Genomic DNA, 25,506 nt, shown 5'->3' with positions numbered 1-25,506 from the left:
ATTTCTACCTGAAAAAGATGAACTCCCCTTTTTCATAAGGGAAAGATAGCTCCTTTCTTGGCGTTATGATAATGAAAATTTTCAGCCAGGTCTTCTAGCATTTGTCTCAGAATTCATGTTCATAAAACCAGAAGGAAAAAAATAACCAAGTCTCACATTTTTTACATAAATGACATGAATACATGAGAAAGGAGGCCTCAAAATGACAATTACAAGAGATCCCAAAATTTACATAAAATCATAATGACCGTTACAAGAACAAACATATCTATTTACATAATCAAATTTACAACAAATTGAGAGTCTTGTTATTACAAGTGGATTGAGCTCCGTTACATCTTTTAATCAATCTTTACCAAACCCAATTTACAAACGAACAAAAAAAGAAAAAACAGAAAAATTAAAACAAAAAACATAAAACACAACAAAAGAACACAAAAACAACAACAAAGTTTACATACAGATTATACGACATCGGCGAATCCACTACATTTGAGTGCTGTGTAACAACTGAAAATACCCACATAAGTGTTAAGCTGGCGAACAAAACTGGAGAAATTGTTGTGCTTGAAATTCCTGGGCAGGACAAGCCTGGCGAACTCCACCGGGTCCCACACGACAAAGCTCCCTCCGGTCGACCCCCACGAGATTATGGCGTCGATCGCCGGGTCGTCGACGAGGTCGAAAGTCTTCGACAGAAACGGCGGAATGGGATTCCCCTGTAAGCATTCCAGAGGCTGAGGAACAACAACTGGTTTGTTCTCCTCCGCTTCGAACTCAAACATCGGAGACTCCGAATACGGGAATGCGTCCATGAACAAAGTAGGGTCTAATTCAGCCATGTCCAACTCGGGTGAGTTTTCGTCTTTGGGATTCATAGAAAAACACAGAGGGGTTTGGGTTTGGGTTTGGGTTTAGGTTGGTTTGGTTTGGGAAATGGGAATCGGAAACTGGGTATATAAGACAAACGTGACGGAAGTGTTTGCCGACAAGGTGTTCGATAAAAATCTTATAAGAGTCGAAAGGCGGTGGAAGTTGGAAACTGTTACAGTTTCGTTGTTGGGAACTCCGACCCATCGGAACTGTGATTGTGGGGCTCTGAATTTTTTTTTTTTTTGGCTTTTTTTTTTTTTTTGTGAAATTTGTTTGGTGATCAGAGAAGCGCCGACTTAGAAAGAACCGGCAACGAAGCTTCTCGAGAATTTGGCTAAAATAACCGAGTAAAAAAGTGATTAGGGAAATCACTTTCCAATTTCATTTTTATTTATTTTATTTTCAATTTCATTTTTATTTATTTTATTTTAACAAATTCTTAATAATATAATTAATGGGTATTTATTTATTAATTAAGTATTATTAATAAAAATCAAGATTTGAATTTAATTAAAAAAATGAAACAGACAAGCATTCTTCCCGAGTATCCCTCACAAATCAAGAGCTCCAAAAAAAAAAAAAAAAAACCTAAGAGGAACGAACGATCAAGAAGGCAAGAGAACGACCAAAAATCCTCATTCCCTTCGGAACCTCCGAGATCTCCTCTTCACTTGCGACGCCAGTGCCAAAGTTCATGGCCACTGAAGAAGAGAACACGACCATGCCGGATGAATGAGCTTTTCGCACATACTCACCCCCGCATTTGTCGTCGCCTTCGTCGGCCCCTTCGTTGCAGCCATCGCCGTCTTCCCCACAACTGCCGCCTCCACCTTTGACTTCGCCACCGCCACCATCACCTCAAGCCCAAGAACAAGGTTTTTTTTTTTTTTTTTGAAGTGAACCCGTAAAATTTTTGTGGTGCAATATGCAAGACAATACGAGTGTTATTATTCTGCCTTATATTAACCGAAGCTCACCAGGATGGGATCAAAGAAAATGCACAGCCAGTTCAGTTTTTTTTTTTCCTTCAAAAATAAATAGCTTTGATGGAAAGTTCTCTAAACTATTTGTTATTATTTGGTATACTCGTGCCTTTATCACTTGAGTTATGTTGAGTTATGTTGTTTATAGAACAGCTCAAATTCCATTAGATTACCCTAAATTGCATGTTAATTCAACATTTGAATCTTTTACACATTGGACAGAGTAAATTTTCTTAGATAGGACGCACACATTGCTTATACATAATGCTTCTAAAGCAATGAATTCTAGTATAGTATGGCTACTGATAACTGAACAACAACCACAAAGGCGCAACATTTTTCAGTTTTTCTATTAAAACCATTTGCGTTAAGAATGCCATATAGACATACGTGAACAATAACGACCATCAAGTCTTTCAGACATGATGACCATCAGGTCGTTCAGGTCGTTCATCAATCACATCATCACTTCCCTCAAGTAGATCGTCATCTTCATCGGGTACTTTCTCCCGCATTGTTTCCTCCAGAATTGGATTGGAACTAGTGATCAACGTTGGATTGGAACCGGTGATCGGCGTTAGATTTATATCGGTGTTCTGTTTATTTATCTGTAATGCACGTATATTATGACTAAAAATATCCTCTTGAACACATACTACCAATGGCGCTGGACACTTAAAATAATCATCACAGAAGTCTCTCACACGACTGTTATCATTGTTAATATTATCGTCAGTAATAACACATTGCTTTATCTTTCTCATTGTTCTCTTTAAGCATAACATGCAGAGTAATTGCTTTTTCATTCTCGTACAAAAACATAAGATCCATGACATCCAAATTATGGGAAATAAGAGTTGGCGCAATCTTACTTTTCGAGCCACCAATGCGCTTATGTGTAATTTCAATTGCATACTTACTTCGATCAATACTCGTTCTTTCATACATTGTATCTACCAATTCAACAAATGTGGTGCTTCTATCAACTAAAAAGCTATTGGTTAAACCACTTCCCAACCATTCCCAAGATTCGCTCTCCACATTTTTTCAGTCACCATCGTACTCTAGAAAGACGTAGATTGGAGTCATACCTATAATGAATTTTTAAAATATAATTGTTAAAATAAAAACATAAATTCAAAAATTATATCACAAATGTAAACAACATTAATATTAAAAAAATTCAGTGCGACTCCAAACGACCTTGAATTACTCCGAACGACTAACAAATTTCTAAGGTCGCTCAGACTCGTTCTGGAAAGAAAAAGACGCACGACCCTCACTAGGCTATGGTCGTGCGAAAAGAAATCCAGGTCGTTCCTCCTGGATGATGGTCGCGCGCGACCCACTTTGAACGACCTCCGTCATTCACGCGACCAAGTTTCGGCCAAAGAGGTCACGCGCAATCTGTCATCTTTAACCTCGCCATCTGACATCTTCCAAACCCAAAGGCTTTTTTTTTTCTTTTACAAATAGTAAAATTTTCAGCTAAATGCACCTATAATATTCAAAATAAACATCGTCCAAAACAAACATTTAAAGAGATTTAGGACAAAAAACTAACCTTTCAAATTTTATTCTCCAAACAAGTTTTTCTAATAATTTCTTTTTCTTCAAAGTACTTAATCAAATAAAATATGACAAAAATTTCTTTAATCTTGCGGATCTATGATGACCGTAGAGAATGAATGTGAAGAAATCTGCCATGACAGTACGTGAGGGAAGAGAAAAGAGCTTGAGAGAGGGTTTGATGTTCCTTTTTTTAGTTTTTTTCCACAAACAGTTAAATTTATCATGTCATCTCATTAAATTCTACTACTTATTATTTAATTGTCATATTTTTTTTTAAAAAAAATCATTTTACAAATAAAAAATTTTAAATTGTCATGAATAAAATTTTTTTATTAGACTATTTTTACAAAGTGCTCAAGCTTCTTTCCTAGCAGTTCACTGTCCTTTCTTTTTCTTTTTTTTTTTTTTCCTCGTTGTGGTTCTGAAGGGAAGCCAGATGGGCCCCACTTGGGCCAGATATTTTTGCCGCTGGTTTTGTCTGGGCTGGGTTTTGCGCTGGTTGGCTGATTTGGTGGGCCAGTTTTGGTCTGAATTCTTAATGAAGAAGGTAATGGGACTGGCCAATGAGGATTGAGGACGACGTGAATTTTGAAGATTTTATTTTTAAAATTTTGCTTTTTTTTTGGGGTTTGCCCCCCAACCGCGTTTTTTTTTTTTTTTTTTTTTTTTTTTCTTTTTTTTTTCCGGTTATACTTTGTGTTGGGTCAGCATAATGATTTTCTTTTCTTTCCTAATTATTTTTTTCTTTTTTTTTTCTTTTCTTCGAATTATTAGTTTGGAGTGGTGAAATGTGCATTGAATGTGAAAAAGGATCGAGTTGTTTTTTATCGATTAGTTTACTGTGGTAAAGTTTGGTGCATTTTCGGTTTTGGACCGGCACTTTGTTTGATATTATTATGGTTTGATTTTATCAGCAAAACGTCAATAAATAATAACAAAACCTTACTTCTTCTATTTTGGCATTTGTTTTTAAGGATATTCTGTTATTTTAAAAAAATATATAATCTGTTACCATATAGTTTGATTTATTCCAAACAAGTGTATGTGCAAGGGGGCAAAAAACTAGTGTTATAGGCTTCAATACATCTTCACCATCATGAACCACAAGTCCAAAACCTTACTCTTTCCTCTAAAGTCTAAACCCCCGACTAAAGCTTCAGAAAAAAAAAAAAAAAAAAAAAAAAAAAAGAGGAAAAAAACCATGCATCAAACACTTCTATGCGATCTCTCCTCTCACCAACGGTTTTTGGTGTTCTTCTCTTCGAAAAGAAATATAAAATAAAATAAATATACAAGGTTATGGAGTGTTACTTCATAGTTTGACTGTTATAATACTTTAATCGAGAAAATGAGATAAATATTTTTTTAAAGTGCATGAATTTAAATTTTTATCATTTACTTTTGATTAATATCATTTTTAGTGAAATAACTATATCAAACAAAAATGTATTAATTAAAAATAAAAGTAAAAGTCCATATAAATGCACCGAGTAAGTTCAACAATTTCTTTTTTTAAATTCTAATCCAAACTCTCACTCATTAGTTGTCATATTTTGGGATAAAATCCACATTTCAAGGTCCAACGTTGACCAATAACATTTATAGAGGAAGAATGTTAAAAGAGAGTCAAATTACATGATATCTATTTGTATTTTTTTTTAAAAGAAATCATATGTGAGTAGATAGCTCTCATTTTTCACATTGTCAGTCGGCTACTACTTTTGTAATTTTTTATAAATGCTAGGAAATATGTTTGTGTGTTGGTACAGCTTTGATTTTAAAAATAAAATAAAATAAAGAGTAGGGAATAAATTGCAGGTATTAAAGGTCGAATAACATCAAACCTACATATATCAAAACTTAATAGTAAACAACCAAAACGTTTGTGGCGAAGTTATCTGATAGATGTGTGCACGAGGAGATGTTGGGTTTTGGGGACCACCAACCAACTGCATAGGGCCTTTCTTCATAAACCCTGCGGTGCCACGTTTTGTTCAAAGACAATTCAGAACCATTTTTAATCGATTTTCAGCCAAAACAAATTTTTAATCGATTTTCAGCCAAAACAAACGCGTTTTGTTCAAAGACAATTCAGAACCATTTTTAATCGATTTTCAGCCAAAACAAATGCGTTTTGTTCAAAGACAATTCAGAACCATTTTTAATCGAATCGATTTTCAGCCAAAACAAATGCGTTTTGTTCAAAGACAATTCAGAACCATTTTTAATCGATTTTCAGCCAAAACAAACGATCTGTCCTGACTCTCCTGATACAACCGGGGGTTCTCATTCAGTACAAGCAAAGTTATCAAAGCACTGCCTTCTTTCATCAAAAGATTGCCTTGCCTCCACAAGTCACTCATATCGCAAATAATAGGCTTTTACACAAATATTTGACTGATCATCCTTTTCCCTAATACATGCATGAACCTAGTAATTGTTGCCTAGCACACTTTGTTGAAAATTAGTAGATTTTTATTTATTATCTATTTAAGAAGAAAAAGAAAAAGAACCTTCTTTAACTTTTGACTGAATCGCTCATTTACAAAATTGTAATTTGATTTGTTAGATTTCTAGAATTTATTTCTTAATAATGATGACGTATCTCAAATAATTTCACTTTCCTTTCCTTTTTCTTCACATCTCACTCTCTACAAAGCCCCCTGCAAGCGAAAAACAGGTTCAAGAGGCTCAAGTTGTGTGAATGCAATGCCGCGAAGCTGCTTCTCATTAGCTCATTCTAGTCAACTCTTTACATACAAGATTACAATAAACAAAACAAAACAAAACAAAATTAAATTAAATAAATTTTACAACTTTCCTGGGATGGCTTGACAAAAAGGCTATGGAGGCAAACTATAATTTCTGGGAGGTAAATTATGATGCAGACCTTGTCGACACTTGTGGTAGAGTTCCTTGTGAAAAAAGAATCAGTATTCTCAATCGGTAATTAGTAATAGAAACATAGGACATCAATGAATCTGCAATATTAATGCATGACAAGCATCAGTAATGTCTCAAGTCAAATATGCAAAGTTAGAAAAAGCAGGAAGCAGGACTTCATGAAACACTTTGGCGTATAAACGCAATTCAAAGGGGTAATTAGTTTCATTAGAAACCTGAAAGCATAGTGCCAACAGCATTCCATTCAAATAACACAAAGATTAAAGCCTCGTTACTGTAACCGCTGAATCTAAAGACAAGGCCAAAAAGGGATTGCTTTTAAATCTAAAGGGGTCGATTTGTCCAGGGATGTATCATTGCAATGTAATTTTTCTTAAATAGGTTTACAGAAATGCATATTAGTTTTAGAACATCAAAACTACGAGATTGCAAACAGGAGTACAAGTTTAACGCTCACCTGAGACTATTGAAGATTCTGAGTGGCAGTGATGGCCTGCCAGTTATCAAAACAAATAAGAATGCTGTACTATGTGCATGAATAAGACTAATCAAATATTCAACGACCCTTCAGCTTAGTAATTGCATATTTGGATGGCCGGGAAGAGGCGTAGTAGGTTTAGTCAACGGTCTCAAAGATTCCATGATACTGGCAAATGAAGGTCGCTTCCACGGCTCACTGCAGTACAAGATGATTTGTTTTAAGAAATATGATTACACAGAAACAAACTTTTCAAGAGATTCAATAACTAACTCAATATAATTGCAGGCTTAAAACTTACTTGGCCCAGCATGCCTCAATTAAGGAAGCAACTTGAGAATTCAAATCACGCGGAATCTCAAGCCTTTTGTTCCTAAAACCAACAGCTGCCACAACCTATAAAACAGGATATATAAATCAAAAGAAATGAGCTCACACAAAAGTCAAACCATATGGGAGAGGATACTAAAATTAATTGCCCAGCACACAATCTACAATACTCTACTGCCTTCTAAACAGCTCCTCAGATCACAAGTACAACCTGCCTAATCCCAAAACTTCACAATCATCAGTTTTATATATGCTCCCTTGGAAGTCTAAAAGACCAAAAAGTATACAAACAGGACAAACGGTGTTGTGCATGTATTGTATGTCCACTTCTTATATTTTTAGTAACGGACCTGTGCTGGATTTAAATTACTCCATGGCTGTTGCAGCGTGGCAAGTTCCCACAATATTACACCAAAGCTGTAAACGTCTGATTTCTCATTTGATGGCTCATCACGGAGAACTTCTGGTGCCATCCACTCTGGCTATTAGATGAGAAAGAAAAAAAAAATTATAAATTTTAGGTAACAAAGTCCCTAAACCACCTTAGACTGGAGACCTGAAAAATCTAGAGTCCTGTTTAAGAGAACATACAGTCCCAGCGGCCGACTTTGATGAAAGAAATGTATTCGCCTTTAGACGTGAAAGACCAAAATCGCAAACCTAAAAGAATAGACATATTGTGACGAGAGAACATGACCAAAATATAGTTAAGAAAATGACCAACATCAGCAAATATCAGTTCAAATAAATACATTCACTAGGCACATAAGCATTTTTAAAAATCATTAATATCAAATCACCCCCCACACGGGGGATGTTGCATGTAAAATATCACCATCCCTACCTTCACAGTATATTTCTTATCAACAAGAAGATTTGGAGATTTTAGATCTCGGTGAACTATAGGGGGATTACGTCTATGAAGATAATTCATTCCCTTTGCCTGTGGGAGAAAAAAAGAAAGAAAGAGAAACCATTTAGCTCCAAATGATTTTCTCCCAAAAAAGAAAAAAAAAAGGATAACTATGTCCGTGTTAAGAGAAGTGTGTAAGACTACAAAAGGAAAAAACTAAATCATTAAAAAAGGATAACTATGTCCGTGTTAAGAGAAGTGTGTAAGACTACAAAAGGAAAAAACTAAATCATTGATATACACACCACATCATAAGCCATATTCAACCGACGCCTCTCGTCCAGCATCTCTCTTGCACTGGGTTTATGCAAAAGCCTATACAAGCTCCCTCTGCAAGAGACAATACTTTTATACGTTATGGAACTACTAAACCTCTTAAAGCTACAGGAGAATCTTTGGCACACTGGACAAGGCTCCAGATATCTGGGGAGGGGAAGGGAGGGACATTACAAAACCTTGATAAATATTCTGTGACTATGGACAAGTTTGGTGGCTGCGTCACTGCGCCCATAAAGAGAACAATATTTGGATGCCGTAGGCGTTTCATTATGGCAACCTAGCAAGCAAATAAAGCATATATACGCATATCAGAACAGGACTAAGAAATTCGAACAGCGTTACTACTTGACTCTCTTAATAGATTTCAGAAGTCATGCCAGTATATACCTCCCTCAAGAATTCATTGAAGCGTTCTGCATGAAAGTCTTGTTCCATAAGAATCTTCACAGCAACATCCTGTAATGCACAATATATATCAAGACATCACAAAGAAAAGAATTAAATATATATATATATATATATAGAGAGAGAGAGAGAGAGAGAGAGAGAACAGAACCTCCAAATCCAGACAATAAAAGCAAAATAAGTCAAAGGATATATACGGATTGGATATCATTGCAAAAAATTATACGTATTTTTCTACAACAGAATTGAAACCTGACAAGAACATCAAAAAGTGGAAAATTCATCAAGAAGAAATAGCAGACACACGGTTTAACTGATGAGAACCAATACATAGAACAGTCTAAATTAATGAGATGCTTACTGAGCCATGCCAATCAGCGCGATGGACGGTGCCAAAAGAACCTGAAAATGTGGAAAGTTTACTCTTAAGTGAATCCCTCAAAATAGTTCTTATGGACTGCTTTGCAGTCAAGAGGCATGGACCCTCTTTTATTTATTAGACAACTATAAGTTTAGTGCTAGAGGGTTTTTTTGTTAATAGGACAGATTATGGCAAATACCTGCTCCAATTCTCTCTTTTAGTACCAGATCACTCCACGGAATGACCAAATCCTCTATGTCAAGGGTAAGATTGTTGCTTGGTTTAGGAATCAGTTGACCGCCCCCTACATGCCCCATATGTGGTTCTTTGGTTGTTGGCTGTACAGTATTTTGGGGACTACCTTCGCCACCAGACCGACCAGCTTTGCCACGCCGAGACATGTCATCACCATGACCTGGAATCGGCAAAAAGTTGTTTACATCCGCGCATTTCCTATCATGTGATTTGGAATACATGGGAAACCGACGGTTTTCTTCATCAGTGGTGGGTCCTGTTATAAAAGAACATAAGAAAAGGATTTAAGCATATAAAAGTACCAGTATATGCTGTGAGCATAAACAGCTCATAAATGTGAGTAAAGAATGAAAAGCATCCATTCAGAATTAATAAAAGGAGAGGAAAAAAACACACACACAGAGAAAGAAGACTGAAAAGTTCCAAAATTCCTTGTACACAGGATGACAAACAATTTCAATAAAATTATAAGAATTTACCAATATATCTAACTTATACTTAGGCGGGTGCCATGTTTGCCCTTAATACCTTTGTGCTAAATATATTACTCGATGGCAGTCTAAAGTGGCACCCAATTCTACCGAGGTATTCTGTTTGTATCATACACAATTCTTGCATACTTTGGGAAGTATGCGAAAAATGCATACTTCTATCCTACTTTACATGTCTAACTTTGAAACAAATATCTGCGACTAATGAATGTACCTGAGGAAGCTTCATCAAATACCAGATTAAGTGACTGGCAGTCTGAGAAATACTGTTTGGCCAGTGACCTGAAATCGATGGCAGGTTCAACTGGTTTCAGTCGTGGAAAGCGCAAGGGTGAAGAAATTGAGATGGATGACGGACCATTGAGCACGGAATCAGGCTCACATAAGTAACCTGGATTCCCAACCAAATCTACCAAATACTCTCTGCAATGATAAAAATCAACATATGAGATGCTTCTACCTCTTTGAACATAAGTCAGTATGCATACGAGTACGACACCTTACACCACCAAAATATTAAATAAAAGTATAAAAATATCCAAAGTAGAAGAAACATTCTAACACACTGTAATGATTAAACAACGGTGACAATAATGAATCTGATATGAAGACTTGACTGAGTTCACTACAAACTCAGTGAACACGACAATTCAACAGTGGCGAAACTAACTGATCCAGCATAAATAAGTGATGTATGAGAATTTTCTGACATAATGTTGAAATTAATTCCTAATAAAGTATGTAAAGAGAAATTTTACAACAGAAAGTGTAATCGATTATGCTCCGAAGGAGCGTAAATATCTCATTGTCCATTATTAATAAGTAGGGCCATAAATTAATTCATTTCCTCATTGCTAGCCACTCATGCCATCCAGCAACGTCAAGTATCATTACTCAGTTTAAAAAATTGATAGATCAAACTAAAGCTTACTTATCAAGCCCAAAGCGGACAAGACACGAGGAAGCATCATCTCTTCTACAATATTTACAGCCCTTCGCAATTCGACATGGCAAATCAATTGTATTAGCTAACACCTGCGGAAAACATGTCATGAAAGTGAATAGATTTCATTACCAATGTAGCAAAATATATATTACAAATATAAGCATAACCATATTTAGAAAGCATATGAATTCCATTAACAACCTTGCAAAATTAATTAATCAATTAGTCACATTATACATACATACATACATAGACATACATAAATATGTGTGTGTGTGTGTGTGTGTGTGTGTGTGTGTAATGTGTGCGGTGTATGGTGTACCAACATATTGATAACTGAAGAAATTTTCAGATTCACTGATTATATATATTTGGTGCCTTACTTTGAATAGCAAAGCACGATGTCTGCAGAGGCCAATGGATAGACTGCCTACAGGAACAACTACAGATCCTAAGCAATCTTTTAGATCATCACTACCCTCCCTCCAAACCGAAACCAAATCATCTTCTCCTGTGGAAGCTAAACCCCTTGTGATAGGAACAAAGATTTGGTTACACATGTCCGAAAGAGTGGAAGGCTAAGAAAAGAAAGTTGAAAGAACAGCAAACAACTTACCCCATGCGACTGCATACAAGCTTTGCAAGCTGATCTACAACTTCTTTGGTTGTTATACAGCTACAAGAAATGCTTAGGACTCTATTGTGCAGTTCCTTCAAACCGGGGTCACTACGTCTATCAACAAGAACTGCTTCAATTGAAGAGCCAATGCTAGAGTCAACGGACTTGAGCAATTCAAGTGATGGTATACGACCATTCTCTTGCAGATCAGTGCACATAGTCCATACATATGGATCCATTCCATGAATTAGGTAAAAGCCATCAGGAACTTTGTCAAAGTACGAGAGGCAGCCATTCACCTGATTATTTTATAGTGGTATGACAGGAGAATTGTTCAGTTCATATAAGTGTTAAAAAATTAAAAATAAAATTAATAAAAAGAAACTATTGGTATGGCCAGTTTTGAAGCAGCATAACACGTCCAAATTAACAAAAAGTGTCGCTCTAATAGGTTTGTTGTATACTCAGGTATCATCAAAATATATTTGATCTCCTGTCTTAGTGCAAGACAAAAAAAACACTACTTCCTCATAAATGAAATGGGATATGCTATGTTAGTTGCAACCATTTGCATTAATCTTCTTGCTTAGATAGTTCCAATCTCTCCGCTTTACTGGGTCGGTGGGGAGGGGGAAAGAATAGAGAGAGAGAGAGAGAGCTTAGTTTCTAACGCCAAGCATAACCTAAAAAATTATATTCTGTAAAAAAGATGCATCATAATGCGACTATTTTGAAATCCTCTTTTGAGTAGGAAATAAACTAAACTAAAGTCAGGCACTGTACAAGAATAGCATAGGAGAATATTTAGCAACTGTTGGCGCTGTCTGTTTTTCTAGTTGACTTGCTAGACAAGTTGTGTCAATTATGCAACTAATCTAGAGAGAAAGAGGTTACTTTCTGACGCCAAGCATATAGACTGGCCAGATTATAGTGCCTTTGACACAATGGGAATTAAGATGATCTATTATGAGATCGAGAAGAAAAACTAGGAGACCTATTTAACACGAAATATGATGCATAAATGTAATTGGAATGCCCATAATGCCAAATTCAACGGTCAGAAATTCCGGATAATTGATACCCGGAAACATCCTTGGAAAAGAAATTGAAACACTTTGAATAAGATTGAACTAACTATAGTAATATTAAATCCATCAGCTAACGAGATTCAAACTACCCATAATGAAAGGTATTCACTCTAAACAATAACTAACCTATCAAATTTGCCTTGAACATAAAACTTCAAACGAATAGTTAAAGTCGAAGGCTTTTTCTACATACATCAATGGAGACAGTGAATTTGTAAGGGATGCCAATTGCATACTGAAAACTAGATACAAAAAATAAACTCATTACCCAAAACCGATGCGAGACGGCCTCGGCCGAATTCGACGACGCCGTCCTTATGGAGGATTCGTCGGGCACCGGATCCAAGAAATGGGGATCATCTGCGCAAGTCGCATCGGACGACAACCGGAGCGCCAAAGCTAGCTGTAATTGGTAACTCTCCTCCGTCTGCTGCGCCCAGCTCTTCCCCGACCACGACGATCCCCCGGTCCCGCCGCCTCCGTCCACGCCCTTCAACCTGTACTGCCCTCCTACTCCTCCTCCGCCGCCGCCGCCGCCGCCAATCTTGAACACATCGGCCAATCTTGACCACATCGTCATGCAAGTACCCGAGCGCGTCGATCTCGTTGGCCGCCGAGGCCGACAGAGTCGGCCCGTAATACTCACCGGAGAGCGAGCTCTCGCCGTAGCTACTCCCGCTCGACTGCCTCTGCAACCCGATCGTCGACGACGACGACGAGAACATATTCCCGATCCGATTCACCTGCTGATTATTATTGTTATTGTTGTTATTCCCTCTGTGATCGCCTCCCGGCGATTCCCAGTCAAATCCTCTCTCCACCTTCCCTTTGTTGTTGTTGCTCTTCCCCTCCCCCGACACAGTCTCGTAGAACGAACCTCCGGCGACACCTCCGCCGCCGCCGCCGCCGTACTGGTCATCGTCGAATTGGCTGAGGAGCGAGTAGTTCGATCTCCTACCGGGCATTTCCATCGAGATTGCCGCCGAATTCGCCAGTCACAAACCCCTAGAAACCCTAAAACCCGCCATTGTTGAAGAAAGTCTCGAGACCAAATGGAAAGAAGCAGGTCCGACTTTTTTTTTGTTGTTGTTTTGATAATCAGGTCCGACTTTCTCTCTCTACAAACACTTCTTCCTTTTCTTTTCTCTTTTTTCTTTTTTCTTTTTCGCGTTTGTCTGGCGTTTCTCGCTCTAGAATTCGATTGTCGGAGAGAGAAAGGAAAGAAAGCGGTGCGATTTTATGCGGTGGTGTAATGGTAATATTCTCCGAAATTTCTTTTTCCGTTTTCTTTTTTTCTTTGTTAAACTATTTGGGAGCGTGCGAGATATTATCAACGGTGCGTGAACTTTTAAGTCGTTTTTAGTGCACTATTTAAACTTTAAAATTCTACTTTATACTTTAAATTTTGAATTATTCTCGTTGAACCGTGTTTGTTGTAATTTTTCTTAAAACAGATTAAAAAAAAGAAAATAACATAGCCCGTTTAGTTCGTTGATTTAAATTTTTAATTTGAGTTAAGATGTGACGTTATGTGAGAGTTTTTTACTGTAGTAAAAAAGTTAGATGTGACTGTTTCTGAGAGCTTTTTACTGTAGCAAAACTCAAATTCTAAACTCGAATCGGCGAAATGAACGGGGTCTGTCTCGTTATCTTTTAATTTGAACATCTATTAAAAATAAATAGATAAAAATTAAATACTCGTGACTTTGAATTTTTCTCATTTAACTGTGTATGTTGTAATTTTTCTTAAAATAGATTAAAAAAAGAGTAACATAGTCTCATTGTCTTTCTGTTTGAATATCTATTAATAATAAATAGAAAAAAATTATATGATCACACGTAATTTACTTTTTTTGTGTAATTTTAACAAAAATTTCTTATAAAAAATTTAAATGAGACAAATTTAAAATTTAAAAAGTAAAGTTAAAGTTTTTAAAATTTAAGAGATAAAGCGAAAATTACTCTAAAATTAAGGGTCATTGATGATATTTTATTAATTTATTTTTTTGGATAATTGACACATAGTTCTTAAATTTTTTAGTAGGTGATAATTTAGTCCATCTTTTTTTAATTTTGACAAAACACTCCCTAACCTCTTTAAACAAGTACAATTAACTCCTTTCCATCCAAAGTCATGTCGAGAACGTGTGATCAAATAGAAAAATGTATTTTAAGTCTCGTTTATTTTACCGATTTGAGTTTAGAATTTGAGTTTTGTTATGGTAAAATGCTCTCAGAAAGAGTCACATCTAACTTTTTTACTGTAATAAAAAGTTCTTATATAAAGTCACATCTTAACTCGAATCAGTGAACTAAACGGTCTTTTAGTAAATAGACAATTTTTTTTAACATGACAATTTATATTTTAACAACAATTAAAATAAGAAAGCAAATAAAAAAACCAAAAAGATAGGAACGGATCAGATTTATTTAAAATAACAAACAAACCAAAAGAAAAAAAAAACAAAGAGAAAAATCTGAAAACAAAACCCACCGTTGATCTGGGAGGATAGAGGCGAAGATGGCTTCGATGGACGGGAGAAAGCGAGCACGTCCGGAGAGGGGGCACAATGGCAGTCGAATGAAGATGAAGAGGAAAAACATGCCTTAGTTGCTTACTAGAGTTTGATTCTTTTTTTATTCTTCTAATTTTTACTGTAGGATCAGGAGATGGATGAAAAAATCCATAGTAATGTGGTATTACATCCCATCTCATATGCGTCAAGATCAAACTTTTTATGGGAATGATTCTTTTGAATTTGTAAAATGAAATGAAATTCTCCATCAACGTGTTTTTAGTAAAGCAAAATGGTTTAATTACCATTAGAATCATATTTTTCATCATAAACATATTTTTCCTAATCTCTACAAGCAGCATACAATTTTTCACTAATTTTCTTTATTTTTCATCGTATCAGTAACCCTTAAAGCTTGAGAACCCACGCCCAAAATCGAGATCGCAAAGACATTTGCACAGGTGGAGCTTCATCGGGGGGGCGATCACATCATTTTTGGTTGAAAAGAGTCGTGGCGGAGCTAACTTTTCACTTTATTAGAAGCGCAAATTAAATTTTTTTTAACAAATTATCTTAGTGAGAACATATAAGAAAATATATTTATTTTAATTGAGGTATATATTATTTCAGTGGAGACTTAAGTGTAAAATTTTAAAATTTTTAAAGGTAATATTTTTTATAAAAAAATTTAAGTGGGGACGACGGCTGCCCCCGCTCATCTTCAAGTGGCTCCGCCACTAGAAAGGAGGTCAACGTTTTTAGAGATGGTGCTAGATGTGGGGTTGCGGGTGGGGGCGTTACAGATTTTGGGTTTGTGGTGGGAATTGGGCTGGCTTGCGGTGGCGCAATGGGATTGGCTTGCGACGGTGCAGGTTTGACAATGGATTCAGCTGGCCAGCGATTATCTTCTCTCCGTTTTTACAGAGGAAAGAAAGAAATCCATCGTACCCTAACAGTGTGTTTGGTATGAATGAAAAGTGAAAGGAAGGAAAATGTTGAGGGATTTTTGGGATGGAAATTGATAAATTAATTAGGTGAAGGAAGTTGTTTGGTATAAGAGAAAGAAAAGTGAAAAGGAAATGTTAAATTTAAGGCATTTTATAATAATACCCCAATACAAATAAAAATATGATGAATAGTGAATATTAAAATTGTTATTTTACATTTTATTTTTTTTGTCAAACTTTTTCCCTCATCTTTTCTTTCTAAAGTTGGAATGATTAAAAATTAGTGGGCCTCATGGATTTTTATTTTCCTGCCTTCCTCATTTTTCCTCTACTAAACAATCTAAAATTCTATTTGTCTCTACAAAATCCTTTCTCTATTTTTTTTCCTCTCTCTTTTTCACCCTACTAAATACACCGTTAACAGTGTGTTTGGTATGAATGAAAAGTAGAAGGAAAGAAAATGTTGAGGGATTTTAGGACGAAAATTGATAAGTTAACTTATTCGGTATAAAGGAAATTGGGAAGGAAAAGAAAATTGAATGGAAATTTTTATTGGTGGGTCTCACCATATTCAATTCCTTTAAAAATTGGCGGATTTTATGAAGAAAAATATAGATAATTACACAAATGAAGTTAAATTACTGAATTGTCCTCATTTTTCATCCAAAATTGGTGGATAAAGTTGGCGGTTTTTTTGCCAAAAAGAAAAGACAAATAGAGCTCTCTCTCTCTCCACTCAGCTCACTTTTCATAGACATAAAAACTTCTCATTGTTTATGAGTTCTATTGTTGAAGATTGAAGGTACGTGGTCTAAATTTACTATAACATGCTACTGTAGCTAGCTACTCTTTTGTTGGATTTAAACGTTAGAAAAATGACTAATGCATTAATGCTATATAAATTGAACTATATTTTTGTACCTTTATATACGTATGTGTGTGTATATATACATAATATAGATGAAATATATGTATAAGTTATATGAATTTTTTTAGTTAATTTAATGTTGAATGCTGTACTACTTTTATTAGAAAAGAATATTAATAAAAAAATATTTTAGTAAAAAAGTAATTACACCAATAATAATTTTTCAATCTCTTTAGTTTCACTTCCAATACCAAACAAGAGAAGATAGATTCATTTTATTTCTTTCCTATCATACTAAACAAGTCAAGAGAAAATTAAAATCTTTTCTATTATTTTAATTTTCTATGCATTATAATTTTCTTTTTTCTCCTATTTTCTTTATTTCTTACCGAACAGAGTGTAAATTTCAAATTATCCCTTCAAAAACAAATCCTAAATTATATCTGGCCTTTCCTCACAAAAGGGACATTTTAGTTATTTCATTGATTTTTTATTACAGTAAAAAATTCTCACATAAAATTAAATCTCAATTTAAATTAAAAACTCAAATCAATAAATTAATAAACTTTAAATTATCATTTACAGAAAAAGTTAAAAACCATCCGTGTTAATTGTGCATTTATTTATTGGTGTGGGGGTTGGAACTTGGAATTAACATAAATGGGTTGCTTTGCTTTGCTTGGTTAATGCTGGCGGTTGCTTTTTTCCAAGCACATGCCCTTTTCATTTGGGATGCGGATTATGAATTGTTTGGATTCGTTGGTAAATTCCGCCCCACTTTCTGCTCATGTCAACTGTCAAAGCGTCTGCAAGACTTTCTGACACCACCTTGTACGCCTTCAGGTTCATGCACACTCCTTCTTTTTCTTTTCTTATTATTTTATTTTTTAATTTTCTAATTAATTTATACTATGAGCGTATTTTATATGTTAGGATTAATTTCATAAGAGTATAAGGAGTTTGAGTATGTATTTCTCACAAGTTATGGGTCCCACCGGACCCATCAAGTGGTGGTGGGACCCATATAATTCTGGGTATAATTTTATTACCGTTTTGATTATATTAGAATTTTTCATTATAAATAATAATTTTTAATTAAATATCTTGATTCTCTTCTGAATTTTTTAATAACTGCTCGTTTTATCTTTATACTGTATATATAAATTATTTTAAGGTAAATATAGTGACACTCCATGTTTTTTCTTTTTGAAATAATAGAGACTCTATTCACTATAAAAAAATTATGCCAACGTCCTTTGATCTTAACTATATTAACTCTAAATATGAAATTAAGAGTTTGTTTGGTAGGAAATAAAAGTAGAAGGAAGGAAGAAGGTGAAGAGATTTTGAGAGAGAAAATGGAAATATAGGTTGTTTGGTAGGAGAGAAAAGAGAAAGGAAGAGAAAATAGAGTGAAAAATAATATATGTGGGTCCCATCATTTTTTTTATTTTCACAAGTGGGCAGAAAATAGAGTAAAAAATGGAGACAACTAATTAAAGTGAGCAAAGTTACTAAACTACCCTTTTCTCCATCAATATTCAAACAAAAAATTTAAGGGTATAAAAGTAATTTACGAGTAAAAATTTTTCTTTCCTCTCAATTTAAACAAGTGAAGGTAAACTCATTTTCTTTCCATCTTCTCATACCAAACAACATAAAAGAAAATCAATTTTTTTTCCATCATTATTATTTTTCATCACTTTTATATTTACTTTCTATCATATTTTCTTTTCTTCTTACCAAACATAGCATAATTTAGAGTTTAATAAAAGGAAAAACCTAAAGAGCACCTTGCCACCGCCTCTCCACTACGCCCTTTTTAAGATATTATACTTTTATTATTTTTTCTTCTTCTTCTTAATGAGATATTGAAAAGACAATATAGAAATTGAGTTCAACTAAAATATGAAAATTTGACTTTTTTTTTTCTCTCTCGGAAGCTGCCGACAAAAAAAAATACTAATAAATTCCATTCATGCTAAAAAGAGACCTAACTAGTGAGATTTTAATAGTTTTTTAGTACGAAAATATTGTTTAAAGTCAAATTTCATATATACGTTGATAGTCAATCAAAAAAAAATACTAATAAATTCCATTCATGCTAAAAAGAGACCTAACTAGTGAGATTTTAATAGTTTTTTAGTACGAAAATATTGTTTAAAGTCAAATTTCATATATACGTTGATAGTCAATCGCATGGGACTTGGGCGTGGCCTAAAGCAGTTACCTTGCTATTCAGTTGGTCCTGTGGAAAAATGCATTTGGACTATCAATTTTTTAACACTTACCATTTTGTTTTTTGTTTTTTTTTTTCAAAGGGCAAAACTACCATTTTGTGTTCCGAAAGTAAAATTAGTTCATTAAGAACAAAATGTGACCCTTATTTATTTATTTATTTATTTTCCTTACTTGAGCACCCAATCAACTTGTATGTGAAATTGACGATTTGATAAAGAAGGTTCATTGCTTGGTTCTTTATCTAAAGTTGATGGTTATGATTAAATTGATATCCGGATCGACGACTAAGGTTATTTGTGAACTTTTCATGTCGTATCAACAAAACACAACCTAGTTAGTTTTTTTTTTTTTTTTTTTTTTTTTTTTTTTGCCTCAATTTAGATTTATGCTTTTCTACCCAAAAAAAAAATGATGTCAGTGCAAATTTTATATGAATAAAAACTTTGAAACCTAACCTATATTATAAAAGTTTTATTTGAGATAGTACTTAATAATTAAAGTATTGATGTCTATAAAAAATATGTAGAGAGAAAGATAAACATCTTTGAAGATCGACTGTTAGATTAAACTAAAGAGTGTTGTTTACTTAAAAAAAAAAAAAAAACTTTAGCGTACCCAATAGCACCCATAGAGGTTAATAAATGTTTGTTGGAGGCTCTAGATGAGGAGCAATCCCTAATTCTACTTAATGTGTTACCAATAAAAATACTTTAGGACGTAGTTTTAGGACGTGGTTATAGACACTTTAAATTGAGTACTAAATTGATTAAAACAAGTCTTTTCATTAAATATCCTTAAAATAATAACCTAAACACTCACATGTAATTACAAGCCCATCACGGTACTCCGTTATTACTGAATCACCACACTCAGGTCTTGTTTATTTCACCGATTCGAGTTTTCAGTCTTAGGTTTTTACAGTTAAAAACTCTCAGAAAATATCACATCTAACCTTTTCTGCTACAGTAAAAAGCTCTCAGAAAATGTCACATCTCAACTCGAATTGAAAACTCAAATCCGCGGAGTGAACGATACCTCAGTTACTCGTTTTTGTTTGTTTTCTTCCAAGCTAATGTCGTGCCCATACTTCTAAGTGTGAAGTATTTGAGATCACATGCATTGGTTTAGCAGCGTGTCTCGCATTGAAAACGTTTTAATCAGGATGTTGATCGCAACCAACAAAGCAATTTGCACCCATCGTATTAGTGCCATAGTTTGAACCGCATTGAAATGTTTTCCCTTTTATATATCCATGAAAATCTAACTATTTATTTGCCTACTAACTGTGTGTTTGGTTAGATAGAAATGAATGGAATATAATAGAATGAAATTCTAGTTGATGTTTAATTATATTTATAAAAAATGAATGATTATTCAAAAAGAATGGTCATTCACCGATTTTAAATAAATCATTATGCATTTCTCATATGAGATGAATAGTCATTTTCTCATTGTAACCAAACGCACCCAACAGTCAATCATATTCTATTTCACCAATTTGACATTTTGCAATCCAGTGCTATACAACTTGTAACGTGGGAATTTGGAAAACAATGAAAAAGCACAAGTAGTTTGGAATCTAATAAATGATCTAATTCCATTTGTTTGGTAGTACCAGAAAGCTAAATAAAATAATTAAAAAATCATAATTCTTCTCTTGGCGTTTGATTGAGCTTGACCCTCGAGAATACAACGAAAATAATGATAAAAGAAAAACCACCACTATGGATTAAAGTATACTACCACAAGTGGAATTATTTTGGTTTATAATTCTGCTAAAGATCACAAGTGGGAAATTTGTATTAAGCTAAAAACATCAAAGTAGTGGTACTTGTTTGCTTGATTTGAGGAAAAGTCATAGGGGAATCCATAAGATGATAGAAGCAAATTTGAACCATTGACTAATAAATTGGGCGCAGTTCGATGAATCTTAAGGCCGTGACTAATAGTCGTGATGATTGGCCTAGTTTTTTTTTTTTTTTTCCAAATTAAGAAGTGTGAAGTTGCCTAATTAAGATTTTTTCCACTTAAAAAATATTTACATTTTTGAACGACAATGCGTGCCAATTCAATAACTTGTTTTATAAGATTTTTTTCTCGAGGGAGTTGTTGTTATTATTATTATGATTATTATTATCTTAATGCAAGTACATTGTTATCTTCACCGCTTTATTTAGTTTTATGTTCTAATAATATACGCGTTTAGAACTCATTCTAAAATAGTTTTATTTTTTGTATGAAAATTAAAATGAAAACGTTTTTAATCTCAGACAAAAATTATTTTTAAAAATACGTTTGGCAATTTTATCTAAAAATTATTTTCAGTATAAAAAACCCATTAATATATATATATATATATCTGTGCTCGACATAAGAGAAAATGAAAACAAAAAATGAATAAAAATTATTTTTCATTTATCTCATTTTACACTAAATCAAAAAATCATTTTCAATTCTGTTTTTTGTCTTTATTGCGCGAAAACGTTGTTTTAAAAACGTTTTTATTTTTTCTTTCTCAAAAATTGTGAAAAATAAAAACAAGATCAATTCCAAACACGACTAATATATTTCAATAGGCTTCAGAGCGTAAATGTTTATAATCTCATAAATTATGTCTCTGCTAATGTAAGTACTTGTTTGTAATTGCATCTTAATCCTGTAAACATTAACCTCAAATATACGTGTTAGTTGTTTTATGTATTTAATTTATTAAAAATGAAGGGCATATATGTAGATCTGGTGTAATAAGAAATTAATATATATAAGTCAGCGGAAATTATAGGACGTGAAAGAAATAAATATGTAAGTGTGACCTTGAAGTTCAAATATTGTATCAACAGAAAAGAAGAAATGTAGCATCTCCGAAATGATGGTGAAACCCAAACGACAAACTAACTTATGTAACATCTCCGAAATGATGGTGAAACCCAAACGACAAACTAACTTTTTTATGAGATGGATTTTGATCCCATAGATATCAATAACCGTTTTAGAAGGTTGTAAGAGCATGCAAATATGTCTTGGCAATACACGTATCATGCAAATGTGTCTTAGCACTAGACACCAAAACAAGTGGATAAAGTTAGACCTCGTTCAGTTTGTTGATTCGAGTAATTCAAGTTAATATATGATTTTATGTGAGAGTTTTTAACTGTAACAGAAAAAGTTAGATGTGATTTTTTCTGAGAGCTTTTAATTATAGTAAAACTGAAATTAAAAACTCAAATCGGTGAAATGAACGAGGCCTTAGTAGTCAATATGTGGTTGGCACACTATTCTATTTATGACTTATTTTATAAAAGATAAAAACTATTTTTGACAAAGTGAAAGACACATTTTTCCATAAAAGACAAACAAATTTTATACATGATAAGATTTCAGATCACGTGTAAAAAGATGACAACTTGAGAGAATTTCTTTTCAACTAAGATACAAGTTGTAGTGAGAGCGATGAGTCAGAATTCATTGAGCTATGCTCATGATAATACCACTATATGAAAAAGCAACAAAATTTAAGGAATTTAACAAGTTAGAGTTATATCATTGACATTTGAATATACCATGAGTTAAATTTAACATCAAACATAGAATTGCATTGAAGAGTGATTTGTTCACTCAAACATAAAAAATTCTCAAAAGCTTGGCAGTCAAAGGCCACGAGCTCATCCATCCTGCCGTATTTTTCTCTTATGTCTTCGATGGTGAATGGCTAGTTTTCTCAAAGCACCCAAACTTACGAGAGAGAAATTTGAGAAGATGGAGTAATGACTATTGACTGAGCATTGGAAAGGTCCTTTTATTAAGGGTTCGTTTGGTATAAGGATTGAAATTAGAGTGATTTGAGTCATTTGATTCAGAATTATGATTTATGATTTAAATCATGATTTAGAATGATTAGATCCTTCGTTTGGATGTGTATATGCATGATTCTGATTCTAACCTGAAATGTGATTCGAACCAGTGTTTGGTTGTCTTGTTTTCTGAATTTGAATCATGACCAAAATAAATGTAATTTAAAAAATTATATAATAAATATAATTCGTTACGTGTAATTTAAAAAAATATAATTCGTTATATAATAAAAAAATGAAGTACTAGAAAAAAATTATACAAATAATTATAACTCAGAATTATAACAAGCTAACTACGAAATAAATGGAAAAGATGTGAATGAAATTATATAACAAGCCAAGCATATATCAAATTTGTCTCCCACGGCTTCCCTGGTATTCCACCTACATTTCATTCGCAAGGCGATCCCTAAAACGATCCATCTCTGTACGACTAACACTACCTCCTGTTACAACTGGCCCTTCAGGGACATTACCATCAGTGTCATTGTCATCAAATTCATCATTATTATTCGGATCGATTTTGCTAATCGATACACCATCACAGTAGTACTAATTTAGAAAGGAGTCCCCCTCATTAAATATGTGAATGAAATTATGTTACATATTTACAAATGTATTTTAAAAGCGTTTTTTTTTTTTTGAAAATTTTTATTTTTAGTCCATTATAAAAAAAGGAAGTGTAGACTTGTTAGAGAACCCCACCCCTCCAGAAAAAAAAATCAAGAAATCTCCGGCGAGTTGAGGCAAAGGCTGTGGACCCCACTTTCCTCCGCTATTCTCCGGCGAGTCCTGTCTTCCACAATCGAATTCTCCGCTGGAGCTCAGTCTCGCTCTCACTTCTCTCCCTGCTCTGACAAGTCTAGGCTCTTATTCCTCCCCAGCGGCCGACCTGATTTTCTCAGGAAATTCCAATTTTTCAGGAAAAATTTTCTCAGCTCCCAAACTGCCCTCAAACTCGACGCGAAGTGCTGGAATTGCAACGCCGTGGCTGAGGCGGCATTGTTTCTCGTCTGTCCGTCTTGCCGCTGCATTCAGCCGGTGGATCAGTCGGTCGATTACTACGCATTGGACAGAATGTTGTGAAATTTTAGGTTTTTGATTCATTTTTCGTTGCAAATTATGTGCTTTCTGGAACTTTGTTAGCTAATTCTTGGTTTGATCATCGTTTTTGAGTGAAGAACAGTGGAGCTTCTCTGGCAGAGTAGTGAGCTTTGCATGTAGAATGTGATGAGAGTCATTACTCTCAGTCCATTGTTTGTGTACTGTTCCCTGATTGCAGTTGGGCTGAATTAAAGGGGGGGTTGATTTCTGAATCAGGACCCATGACTCAGACCCTGATTCAAATCAACCGGACATGGATTCGGGAACTTGGTGGATCCAAACACTGATTCGGGAACTTGACTCTGATTATGTGATCCGGATCCTTCAACCAAACGGGCCCTAAGGTACCCAAAACGACTTCCTGTCTCTGTGTTGTTTATACACTTAGCCTCATTCATTTCGCGGATTTGATTTTTCAATTTGAGCTGAGATGTGACATTTTCTGAGAGCTTTTCACTGTAATAAAAAAAGTTAGATGTAATATTTTCTGAGAATTTTTTACTGTAGAAACCTAAAATTAAAAACTCAAATTAGTAAAATGAACGAGACCTTAAAGAGCCAATCTTATTATTTTTTCTTACCACAACAATGCCCTACGCCTCAAAACTCATATAGATTGTCATTTCTATCAACACATCTATTGAGATTGTAATCAGCGGCTTTAAAGACCTGTTTTGACTTGTCCCGTTCCTTGTAACACCCTGAAGAATTAATTAAGATTAATTAAGATAATTGAGATTATTAGTGTGCCTAATCTGGATTATTAATTGAGTATTAATTAATAAATGTTTCTGACACGTGTGAGTTTAAATAGTTCCAAGGTATTTAAATTATTCTTAGTAATTTATTTTAAACCAGAAGTGTGTATGGGTGCATTTCTGGACTGCTCTTTTAAAATATTTTTTCTTTCCTTTTCCTTTTCTTTTCTTTTTCCTTTTTCCTTTCCTTTTTCCTTTTTTCCTTTCTTTTTCCCTTCCTTTCCCGTGCGTCTCTCTCCCTCACTCTCCCTTGCTCTCTCTCACTCTCTCTCTCTCTCTCTCATTTTTGTCCCAAATCAAACGGATCTTGAACCAAGGAAAGATTTAAAGAAGTTTTCAACGTCAAGAGAAGGATTCGAGATAAGATTACTGAAAGAACCTCTCTTGAATCTCAAGTTTTTGAATTTCAAAACTTATTTTTGGTTCAAACCGGATTTTGATGGTTTTTGAGTAAAACTATAGTAGAAATTGAAGATCTTGGGTTATTTGGACTTGTTTTAGGACCTGGAACCCAGATCTAGTGGTTTTCCTTTGAAATATCTCGATTTGGGACTGGATTTGCAGGTTTTGGAATGATTTTCGTGAGCTTTTCTCGTGTAGCTGATTCCACCGGTCAACCTGTGCGGTCGACCGGTTGACACGGGGTTTGACCCTGTTTGGCCTGAAATTGCTGTTTTGACCCCTGTTTTCGGGGAGAACCCAAATTAGCTTCATTTGGGGACTT

At 34.4% G+C, this 25,506-nt stretch overlaps 2 protein-coding genes across 2 annotated transcripts; both read right to left on the bottom strand.

Annotated features, from left to right (window-relative positions):
* Window positions 1-260: 260 nt before the first annotated feature.
* On the bottom strand, window positions 261-1,212 carry LOC21387099 (heat stress transcription factor A-3). The gene has a single exon (XM_010098556.2). The coding sequence runs from the start codon at window positions 876-878 to the stop codon at window positions 465-467; it is 414 nt and encodes a 137-aa protein (XP_010096858.2). The 5' UTR covers window positions 879-1,212; the 3' UTR covers window positions 261-464.
* Window positions 1,213-6,124: 4,912 nt separating this feature from the next.
* LOC21387097 (serine/threonine-protein kinase CTR1) lies at window positions 6,125-13,803 on the bottom strand. The gene is made up of 17 exons (XM_024165877.1): window positions 13,057-13,803; window positions 12,766-13,016; window positions 11,407-11,708; window positions 11,174-11,318; window positions 10,776-10,879; window positions 10,059-10,267; window positions 9,298-9,609; window positions 9,099-9,139; window positions 8,720-8,788; window positions 8,509-8,609; window positions 8,299-8,383; window positions 7,985-8,083; window positions 7,732-7,800; window positions 7,491-7,622; window positions 7,112-7,206; window positions 6,790-7,008; window positions 6,125-6,409 (listed from the first exon to the last, which is right to left on the bottom strand). Exons 1-16 carry the CDS (start codon window positions 13,466-13,468, stop codon window positions 6,900-6,902), a joined length of 2,535 nt encoding a protein of 844 aa, XP_024021645.1. The 5' UTR covers window positions 13,469-13,803; the 3' UTR covers window positions 6,125-6,409; window positions 6,790-6,899.
* Between the last annotated feature and the right edge of the window lie 11,703 nt (window positions 13,804-25,506).

This window comes from Morus notabilis, unplaced genomic scaffold, assembly GCF_000414095.1.
Source record: "Morus notabilis unplaced genomic scaffold, ASM41409v2 Scaffold548, whole genome shotgun sequence".
NCBI lineage: Eukaryota > Viridiplantae > Streptophyta > Magnoliopsida > Rosales > Moraceae > Morus > Morus notabilis.
This window is presented reverse-complemented; position numbering and strand designations above follow the sequence as displayed.